This window comes from Sander lucioperca, chromosome 22 (genome assembly GCF_008315115.2).
Source record: "Sander lucioperca isolate FBNREF2018 chromosome 22, SLUC_FBN_1.2, whole genome shotgun sequence".
Lineage (NCBI taxonomy): Eukaryota > Metazoa > Chordata > Actinopteri > Perciformes > Percidae > Sander > Sander lucioperca.
In genome coordinates this window covers 6,908,861-6,920,547 of record NC_050194.1, presented here as the reverse complement: position 1 = coordinate 6,920,547, position 11,687 = coordinate 6,908,861, and the positions used below count along the sequence as shown (strand labels likewise).

Below are 11,687 nucleotides of genomic sequence, written 5' to 3'. Positions count from 1 at the left end.
GTCAGACATATGCGGACATGACTCTGCTGTATAGGCCTACCTCCTATTACAGAGAAGTAACTTAGTAGTAAACTGGTTGTAAAGGTGTGTGTTGTGAAGGAAGTGGGTCTTTGCGTCCCACGCAGAGGAGGGTTTTCCGGTTAAAGTTTTCCTTTGTGGTTCGGAAGTGGCGGTGTGATGTCAACGCCGTTTATCCTTACAGACACAACACACAAGTGGCGACCATGAAAAGTAAGCGTAAATATGTGTAGTTTACATTGATAGCGTCGCGTCATTCGCTAGATTCCCCATCAGAGAAAACCGTAACGTGACAGACAGGAACTACGCTGAACAGTTAGCTAGCGGTTTGTTGTAATGCCTGGCAGATATAGCATGCTACCGTTAGCTAGCTAACTTGGGATGTCTGACTGTCTGCAGTCAACAGGGATGCTGAACAGCTTTTCAAACGTAGCCAGCGCCAGTATTAAGGATGTTATTATGTAGTTGGTAACCTTTCACGTTCATTGTGTCGTTTGTTTGTGATTTTTACCTAGCAGCCTCACTTTAACTTGCGTTTAGACTTCAGGTTAACTCCCACCCAGACAAGCTAACAATAGCTTAGCATGTCTGTGTTTTGGACAGTGACAGCTGTAGGCTGCTGCCCCATGGCATGTGTGGAAAGGCCTCCTGCAACGTGGGTTCGTTTAGCCCATATAATGAGTATTCTTTTTTTAACCTCTTTTACTCCATGAGGGCCTTTTTGCACATGCCATGGTTACACTGATACCGACACTGCTGTTCAACATCATAATCCGTGGTCTAGAATAAAAGAAAATGGTTTGGCAGAATAAGGTATTATTATTCTTTGTTGAAGCTGTGCTTTTTTATTTTCTGTAACAGAACCGTTCAAAGCTCCGTCCTGCTGAAATGGGAAAACGCCCCTGCAAGATTTAGTTCTACAGGTAAGCAACAAGCCTGGTTCCCATACAGCCTAGTTTATGACAGGCCAGGTGGGAACCACATCCTTTACCTTGCTGCTGCTAACTGGAATGTTGTGCTAATTCTTGGTAGTGTTGTTGTTTTGTGTCTGGTGGTGAAACAGCGTGGCTGTCAGGACGTGTGTGCTTCTGTGTAATTGTGATACATATCTGTAAGGCTAGTGTGGGCGTGTAGAGAGGAATGCTGGACTACTTTGTGTATCTCTTCAATGCATTGCACCACAACAGTACACACTGCATGTCTGAACAGCAGCCCTCTGTTGGGAAAGTAAGAATAAAGTTAGCATCTCTGGAAAGCTATCTATTTGAAATGGTTGGGTGGATTAACTGTCTAACCCCTTATATCTAGGTCACTGTGGAGTCCTGGGCCCTGCTAGGCTAGATTATTGCGATAGACAGAGATATAAAGCCACACATACTTTCAGATGTCTTGTGAACAGGAGATATGCATCTTGAAGTCTGGTCACACAGAGATCACATGCTGTCTTGAAGCCACTACAGACATGATCTCGCTGTCAGTGTCAAATCATGATAGCTTGCACTGTTATCAAGGATACAGGGTGTCCTATGCTAGTAATGCATTATTCAGTGTTAGTCAAGATACTGGCTAATTTCTCTCCAGAAATGGTTTGCCATACTGCAGCTGTCTGACCCTTAATTCTTTAATTTTAGCACCACTAAATTTCACCATCATGTTATTTCCTTCTCTTTCTAAACCAGTTACCTGGTTTGTTTTTCTCAGTCTGAGCGGAAAGACTTGTGACTTCCTTTGCTAGACTTGTTTCGGTTGTTAACATCTAAGATGTGATTTCAAGATTATGCTTGGGCTGAAATGTACATGCAGAACTCATGTCTGTATGCTTTTGCCGCTCAGTTAGAGCTCTTTTTTTGAGGATATGCTCACCGATGCTGTCATGACAGTGCAAAGGCAAAGTCATTGCATACGTTTGTCAATTAGCAATATCGGAAGACATGCGTATCAATATTGTGATAATGAAGTGTATTTAAACAATGTAGGAGGATGTTATGTCACTTGTATAAACCAAGTAGCCTGAGCTAAACTACATCAAAATCATTTTGCTAAAAGCATGTATTGCATGGCGAGGGTCCTTTTTGTTAGCACTAAGTTGTTTGAAGGGTAACTTTGGGATTTTTCAACCTGGACCCTATTTTCCTATGTTTTTGTGTCTAAGTGACTGATGGGGACAACAGTCTTTGACATTGGTCCAGTGTTAAGCAAGATCGCTGCAGTCGGCAGCGGCGAAACAAGCTACAATGCAAGTTAGGGGGCAATTGTGCAGATTCTATTAACATTTACAAAAGTGCTTGTTTTGCCACTGACAGTCTCAGATTAATATTCTAAGTGTCTGACAATATTATGGAAAGGATTTTAAGGAGGTCGACCTTCTGTTAGAACAAAAGATCCTTTTTTTAACCATAAAAACATCCGCGAAATTGCGTTCGCCAAAGCCACCAGACTCCATGTAAATAAACAGTAATTTTAGCATCGTAAAATACACTTCATTCAAAGTCAACAGACACAAAATAAAACTATAAAAAAAGCCATTTTGGGTCATCTTTCCACTTTTCCAACAATCACAATAGTTATGGTTGAAATAAACACATAGTTTACCGATTTACATGTGAAAATACATTGGCTCTATACGCTAAAAGTATTGGGACAGGACTTCTTAAGCATTATGCTTCTGCCTGCTCCTTCTCAAACTCATCCTTTTTGTGTTCTATGAAAGAATCGGATTGATTTGTATATGATTGTGTTTTATATTTGTGTTTTATTTTAATTTAATTTTTTTTCTCTTTTAAAGTAGGTTGATTGTTTGAGATAAATAAAATAAATAGTTTTTTTAAATGGAGTCTGGTGGGTTTAGCGCTAGCGACCTCAGAGCTGTTTCTGGTTAAACAACAAGGTCTTAAAGAGGTTTTAAAAAGGCCTATCTCTGTAGGGATCCTTTCCATAATGTTGTCAGACACTTAGAATAATAATTTGAGCCGTTTAGCGGCAAAAAAAGCACTTTTAGTTTACCAAATTGACGATGCACGTTTGCCCTATAGCGTTACATTGCAGCCCGGTCTGTGGCTGCCAGTTACAGCGTTCTCGCTTAATACTGGACCAATTTCACCAGTCACTTACACACAAAAACATAGGAAAAAAGGGTTGGAAAAAAAACAAAATTACCCTTTAATTTCATGTTGGATCCGACACATGTACATTAATGTAGGCTACAAAGGAAAATCTACATTATTCATATTGGACTTGAGCCCAGAATGACGTGATTACAAGGAGAAGGCCGTAACAAACGTAGCTAAAAGTCTGTACTAACTAGTGGTCTATAATATACTACCAAAGGTTCTCTGTGGCTTTGTTTATGGAAGTGGTTTTGGTCATTTTCCCTTCAATATTTTAGTTAGTCTCTGAACAGTAAGCCCCATTTCAACTTTCAACTTTCCCCTAATTGTCCCCAACAGGGGAATTTGTCTTGCAGCCAGATGCAACACAAAGCGCACACAGACATGCACTTTTTGTTTTAGCTTGTTTTATGAAATACCTCCAGCTCTGAGGGTAAGTTGTTACACAGGGTTTAAAGGTGTGGAAATTGCACTGAGGTTGTTAAGAAGTAAAAAGGGGGGACAGTTCTGCCTTTTTTTTTTTTTTTAAAGCAGAGGCCACAGCAACAGTTGTAAAAGCTCAAACATTCAAATTCTTCCCTGATGGCTGATTTAATTCCCTAGCCTCCAGCCCTGCAGAGAGACAAACACAGACAGAGAGGAGAGAAGAGACATGCTCACTTTCCTTGGACCAGCCTTTGGACTCGTAGCCTGTAAAAGTGCCCCAAGTACCATTTATCTTTCTTTTTTAGTTCGTGGCTTTGTTGAATACTTGACTCTGATTGGCTAATAAAGACAATCTGATGTAGTAAATTTCCAAATACATAACACTCTTCAATGATGACGTAATAAAACAAACCCTTTGTGGGGAAAAAAAACACAACTACTTTTTTTTAGAGATTAGATCCATATCATAATATTTACCAGCGATACCACATTTTGCACTGGAAATACAGTACACACCTCCACAAAGTACAAACTGACAAACTGGTGCCACATTGCTCAAGCTAGCAGTAAAAGCTATGGCTTTTTCCTCCGAGTTCCATCTATGGATGCACTCCTGTGAACTGGCAAATGGCTATTAAGACCAGTTGTGGCCTAAAGGTTAAAGAAGCGAGCTTGTGACCGGGAGGTCGCCGGTTCGATCCCTAGACTGACAGGATAAAAATCTGGGTGGGGAAAGTGAAAGAGCGGCGCTTGTCCCTCCCTCATTACCACAACTGAGGTGCCCTTGAGCAAGGCCCTTAACCCCCAACCGCTCCAGTGGAGCTGCTCAGTGGCCAGCAGATCAGACTGTGGTTGTACCGGGCAGCTCCCAGGTGTGAATGTGTAGCTGTGTGAATGTGACAGTTCATCGTTGCAAATGAGAAGTTGTTCTCAATCCACTTATCTGGATAAATAAAGGTAAAATAAAAATAAATAAATAAAATTGGTTATGTTATTGAATGTGATGCTGTGATGACCTGATGTTTGCTATTTTGCATCAGAGACAAACTTTACCCAGCAAGCTTATGTGCTCAATAGCTAAATCATAAGCTGCTTAGCTGTCAGATAATAAAATGCTGCGTCAGTACTGAAGTTTTTCTATGTCTAAAGTCCCTGAGCCTATTAACTGCTGCGCTGATGTTTTAAATTAGACATTGAAATGAAACTGAACCAAACCCCCAGCATGTGGTGCATTTTATATTTCAGTTTATTTTTGACAGCGAACCAGTAAAGTATTACTGATTGCACCTTTTAGATTAACAATACCAGTTTAGTCTCGGCAGTTGTTGTATCAACAACACATGTAGCCTTTTGGCGATGAGTCATTCTCGTATTGTCCTGTTTTTTGCTACAGGTCTCCCAGTCACCCTGGCAACACTACACCCACAGAGAAGGGAGGAGCCGAGTTGTGGTAGCATGGAAGTCGCTGGGACGCCAGGCTTGGCCCCGAGCCCTCAGAGCGAGGCAGTGACCAGTGAGCTTCAGGAGCTGTCCCTTCAGCCTGGAGCCACCCCGCGCCCTCTGCAGGAGAGAAAGAATGGTGAGGCCGTAGTGCATGCGCCCGTTCTGTTCATTACAATCACCGGAGCTTTAATCTAGGGGCTGCACGATATGACCTAAACTCAAAATCACGATTAATTGCGAATTTTTACCTCGATAACAATAAATTAACGATAATTAAAAAAAAAATTGTGATTCATTTTTTTTCTTCTTCTCATAGTTCATTGGCAGGGTTTGTTCTGTAAATAGGCTCAAATGTTGAAGGTGAGATATTTTTTTCTTATTCAAAAGGGCTTATTTTTGTTATTTTAAAATAATTGAAGGAAACACAAAGCGGGAACTATGAAAATGTCTTGTGAAAAAAGTCACATTTTAGTTTTATAAAAACGATTGAAATTATCGTCATGGGAAAAATATGTCGATAACAGCTTCAGAATTTGGATGTCGATACAGTTTCGATCAATCGTCCAGTCCTACTTTAATCCCATATTTTGTCATCCTGGCTCAATTTTTTTTGCAGCAGAATATTCCAACCTCATCTGAAAAGCGCTGTGATGACCAAACAAGTAGAAAATGTTAATGCTACAGTTTACAAGTGATGGTATGGAGGGTCAAACTATTACTATAACTATTACTGGCCTAGTAACGTCCCATAAACTGCAGGGCAGGTCTTTACCTTCTGAAATAACACATCAACAAAATACTATTTTTTTTTACCCTTTTTCTTTTTTTTTTTTTTTAACCACATTCACTTATTTGAATGTTTACATCTCAACATACCGACTATTAACTACTATTTCTCAACCGTATGAACAGAGGGTGATTTTTTTAGGTCGTATATTTATACGTTTTTGCCAGCTACAACAGTTTTTGTCTCAGCTGATCGGTGACATTGTAGGCCAATGCTTAAGTGAATATTTTGGCATAGCAACCTAGAGGTGGCTTATATCCAATCCTCCAAGCTAAAAACGTGTGCATGGAGGGCCTGTAACAAAAGTTGAGGCTAAGTAGAAAGTGGGGGAAAAAGCACTTATCTGAGAGACAGAAATCATTTGTCAGTGGAGAACATACCTCACTGCAGAGTTGGAAACATTGAGATGTTAGTGCTCAGGCCAAACTCTGTGTGCGTGTGTGTGTGTGTGTGTGTGTGTGTGTGTGTGTTGAAGTCTCAAGAAAGAAGCGAGTGAAGAAGCTGCGGTTCCTAATTGGCTTGCTTCTCAGCTTTGACCTCTTGTTACAGTAGATTAGACTGCGCTGCCCGTTGGCTGTGTGGACATAAGACTCTGCAGGACTCTGTAGCTTAGAGCTTAGAGTACTTGGCAGCAGCTTCCTTTGGTTTGAACCATCGTGGAAAAGTTGACTTTGCTACAATTATGTGTTTGGTTTGTTTAGCTTCATCAACCAGATAACAAGTGAATTAGGGCGTTTTCACACCGACAGCCTTTAGTTTGGTTGAATCGAGCTAGAGTTTGTTTGCCCCGCTGGTGCGGTTCGTTTGGGCAGGTGAGAACGCGGCATTCGAACTCTGGTGCGCACCAAAAGCGGACCAAACAAGCGTACCGAGACCTGCTTGAAGAGGTGGTCTCGGTACGCTTTCAATCCAACTCTGGAGCGGTTCGTTTGTGGTGAGAACGTGATCCGCACTCGAACCGCACCAACTATGTACTCCTCAAGTCTGAGCTGTAGTCTACTGTAGTCAGGTGTGTTTAGCAATCTGCGATGCAGCAGAGCAGCAAACTGTAGCAGCTTGCAGTGTTTCTATCACAGAAATAGACTGTAGTCAAGCTTCCCGTCCGTCACTCGTATCTCCGTGGTCAAACCAGCTGCCGCTAAAATTGGAGACAGACGCCGGCAGAGCAGAGCGAAGTCTCGGTGACCAGAGCAGATGTAGTCACATCTCTTGTGAAACAATGTCTGATAATTTTAATGAAATAAGCTGGTTGACCACTAGACCAGAACACAGAACCTTCTTCCTGAATTTACTTTCTTGCCTGATTTGTAATGACGCATTTTGGTACGCTTAGATTTTTCCAGGTGTGAAACCAAACCAAACCGACCAAGGGCAAATTGCTCCAAGTTCACTAATTCTCCAACTGATTTGGACCAAAGCAAACAAACTACAGGTGTGAAAACGTCCTTAGAGACTATTAATGAAAGTCACAACCACTCAAAGGTTTTTATTGGACAATGTTAATATGTAAGACGGGAGCTTTTGGCGACAGCTTCAAATAAATAAGATTTAAGTCTTTGTAATTGAAGCGTAACACCTTTTGTTGCTAGTATCAAGAAGTAATAGCTGAATATAGGCATATAGAGCTGAACGATTAATCGATTTTAGTTAATTAGCCATAACTATTTTGATAAACCAATAAGAGTTTAAGTAATTTTTCATTTATCAGAAATGCCAAACATTTGTTGCTTTTAGCTTCCTAAATGTGTGGATTTGCTGCCTTTCTTTCTGTTTTATATCATGGTATGCCTTCCTATGTCCTGTGTAAAACATTTTGAATTGCCTTGTTGTTGAAAGGTGCAATACAGATTAACTTGCCCTGCCTTGCAAATTCAATATCTTTGGGATTTTGACTATTGGAGGGGACATTTGGAGATCTCACTTTGAGCTCTGGGAAATGATGGTGGGCATTTCTCACAAGTTGCAGTTGCAGTTAGTCCATGGTTCTTCTTGTTATTATGTTGTTATTGTTTTCCCAGCACCAGCAACTTCTGGCTTGCAGATGTAAATATCTGACTTCTTATACTTATAAAACATGTTTCGAGGTTGTTTCTGTTGTCAGTTCTGATTACTTCATCACGTCTAAAAAAACAAAACGCACACCACAACTGGGTTGGTAAAAGATCAAGACAAACACTTTCAGTTGACTTGCTGTGCAGCTCTGTAGTACCACATAATGAGATTAAATAGGATCCTTCTCACCTGACCAGAGGCCTGTACTATGAGTCAAGATCAACATGCCCTGGATTTATTTCAGTTACCCGGCTTCACCTAACCTAACAACCGAGGTCCCGTATAACCTGTCACGACGCTGGTTAACAACTAGTTCAATCAACCCAGGGTCTCCCAATCCAGCGACGCGCGCGTTCACATAAAAGAGGGTTAGGGTTGTACCCAACAGTAACGAAATCTGGCAAAATAATAGTCGACGCTGTAAATGCGTAAATCACAACGCTTATTAATATCACTTCCTCATCAGTCAGGGACAAGATCTGACCATAATTACACTTGTGCTTTCCATAAACTGTCGTTGCTTCAGCCTATTGTTTCAGTTGCAACCCTGGCAGTGGTAAGCGAACGTGAGAGAAAATAAAAAATATAAAAACATAATTCAAACAGATGTGTGCATTGGCAACACACGGCTCAAGAAGCCGACAAATAGCCTATACGTAATTCACTCCGCTGAAAATCTATCCTAACAATACCCATCAAGGAATGTTAACGGTGCTGACCGTTAACAGGTAGCATCTCTCTCTCTCTCTCTCTCTCTCTCTCTCTCTCTCTCTCTCTCTCTCTCTCTCCGCGCACCGAGCTCCATCGGATCTTCTAAGAACGGTGACGCCGTTATCAGTCGAGTATTGATTGGTCAGTAGGCGGTGCTTTTACACCGGTTGATCTCTAATCTCCAACATAACCTGCTCCCGACCAGGTTAGGTGTTCAGCATAAGTTACCACGGCAATTTAACCCGGTAACAAACGAGCCACCGTCGTGATACACAAAACCCTGGGTTGAACCTGAAGTTATCTCGGCAACGCCAAATCTTGCTTCGTAGTACAGGCTTCAGGTTCTACTAAACTGCCTTAAACACATCTAGTGGGAATGCACCCTCAGTGTTGAGCCAATACCAAGGCCTATACAAGTAGGTGCACTTTGACATGTACTGCTTAATGTCTTTAATAAAACAAAGCGTCCAAATGCTTCTGCCACCAAGTTAGACACAGTCATTTAGATAAGCAGAGCTATCAGAGCATTGGTCATACCTGGGATCGTATAACTTTTAATTTTCACTATCAGAGTATTATCAGAGTAGTCAGCCACAGTGGCCATTGTTACCAGCTGGGCGTTGGCTGTTTTGTGGAATCACAGTAGGTTGACCTGTCAGGAGAGGAAGGGTTAGGCAAGGCTGGGCCAGTAAATGATTTACCGTCTTCAGGGGGAGTCCAACAGTTGCAGAGACTAATTCACAATAACACATACAATAAAAACCAACGGTAGAAAAAGAAGTTGAGGCACAGTACAGCTAGCTTTAACCACAGACTGCAATGGAAGTAACAATGAGAAACCTTATTTATGTTACATGAACAATAAATCAATGAAGTTTACATCATTGAAGAAATGTTTCATATTGGTCCTGGTACTACTAGTCACAGGACCCTGTTTACCTCACAGACACACACAAAGGCACGGACTCTCTCACACAGCCTAAGGCCACCACTCCCAAATTTAAACAACCCCTGCTCTCGTTGGCCATTACTTACACATTTCATTCTGCTAGCCAGAAACAGACATGTTGCAGCAGGCACTCCTGCAGCCAATCTTACATGAGGATGCTTTCAGAGCACTGGAAAAATGTGTTGCTTGTGACTGCATGTGCATTTCTGCATGCATGCATCATTGGCAGTAAACGATAATGGAATGCCCTCATACTAAATCTTATCTAAACTTTATCTCTGACACCAGGTTGTGCAATGTGTTTATTGCACAAAGGTTCCTTCCTCAGTCGTCATGGTTATCGAAACTTTCACGCCAATAAAGGGGACATTTTTTTCAGGATGTTTCAAATGTTTAGGTCCGTATGCACCACTGTGCATGAGTATGTGTGTGAGAGCGCCAGCTTTGATTCAGGACATAAGAGGCTTTATGTTTAAACAACCCATCATGCCCACCCATCACAAACTTGCCTCTGAATTGTTCCGCAGCAAACCAAAGCAGCCACACTATGATAATGTGACTGAAACCATTCCAAACTTTGAGGCGGAGAAGCCAGTGTGGGCCGCAGCAAAAGGAGTAAGAAAGGAAAGAAGGGGAGGAGGGGGAGGCCATGTCTGAAATGGCAGTATTGCATAACTTTTCAGAGAGGGAAAATGAAAAGCAAGAAAAAAAAGAAAGGGGGGTGTGTGTTACTTGTACTTGAGGAGGTGAGGCTTGAGCACAAGCTTGTTTGTGTTCTTTTTTTTTTTTCATTTCTGAACCGGCTGATAGAGTGCAGAGGAGTGACCCAATGTTTTTAATTGTTAAACCCATGGGAGCAGGAGTGTTGCCACAGAGAGACAGGAAACCTTTGGGTGGACCTTGTTGTTATCCAAGGAGCAAAAAGGGGCAGACACACAGACCTACACACGCCTTCTCTCTCTGGGCGTGCACACACTTGGAGACAGGCAATCCAGAGAAAGGGAATGTGAGGTGCACTGCTACCTGTGGAATACCAGCTGCCGGTGAGAGGCAAAACGTGTTTAATGTGGCTTTTTCTCTTGCTGGACTTCTCCTTCATTGTTTTTTCACATTATTCCTTGCGCTTGTGTCGGGAGTATGAAGCGTTAATTTGGCCGGTGCAGAGGGATATGGCTATCACATCAGGTAAAGTTCATTTGAGTATGCCGTCTTCTGCTATCTTGTCATTGTTTGTGTTAAAAAAAGTTCTGACGATGACTGAAAGTCACTTGTCAAGTCTATCTTAAGCTGAGCTTTGGTTACTACAGGTGTGGTGTGAGCGCTTGCATGTATCAGTGATTGTTAGGTGTATTGACACCGCAGTCTTAAGTGTTGGTGTACTGTTCTTGTTTGTATGCGAATGGCTGCTCTTTATGGATAGCTGCAAAATTGTACATAGTAATTTCAAACCTTCCTTTCCGTGAACACATACAGCCCCGGAGAGAGACTGATAATCGTTATCCCAGTTTTGTTGGAAGCTTGCATAATCAGGTGTAGATTTTAACAGCAACAGGTGAAAAATTATATTGAAAGAAGAAATAAACTGCAAATGTCAAGATGTTACCAACTTGTTTAATGATGTTCACTGTAGTGCAGTTCCTTTTATAAGTCTAAATTAATGGCAAATTGGCCATTCTGCATGTAGTGTGTAAATGTAAATGTTTTCAAGGTTTCACCTCAGAGGGTCCCCAAAACAAAAGGGAATAGGCGGGGCAGGGAGGACAGGTTTGTGGGGCACTCTCTCTCCTAAGACTGGGCGGATCAGGGTGTTGTTGAGTTGGTCAAACGGAGTGGTTGATAAATTGGGCTTATCTCTGAAAGTGACATTTTATGGGAAAAATCATAATCACAATTATTTTGGTCAATATTGAAATCCCGATTGTTTAATTTGATTACTCACTGACTTTTGGTAAGATGTGCATTTATTGAACTTGAAAAACAAGTTAAATAAATCAAAAGTGAAAACACATCGAACTGTAACATTTTCCTAAATTCTTTTCACGTTTTAACTTTTTTTTCCCATTCAGAACACAAGACGAAATAAGAGCTTACTTGCAAAACATGATGTGCAAAATAATTTTTTCTCGATTACATTGTTTTTGTGATCAAGATTCAATTAATTGCACAGCCCTACATCTACGGCTACTACAGAGAC

The 11,687-nt window shown here is 41.4% G+C and overlaps 1 protein-coding gene across 1 annotated transcript in view; it reads left to right on the top strand.

The window, feature by feature from the left end:
- The window catches only part of mrtfab (myocardin related transcription factor Ab), an 88,652-nt gene that overhangs the window by 35,030 nt on the left and 41,935 nt on the right, over positions 1-11,687 (top strand). Inside the window, exons 2-3 of the mRNA XM_035997413.1 lie at positions 880-941; positions 4,945-5,130. Of these exons, the coding sequence (XP_035853306.1) occupies positions 880-941; positions 4,945-5,130 (248 nt within the window). The remainder of the gene's footprint in view (positions 1-879; positions 942-4,944; positions 5,131-11,687) is intronic.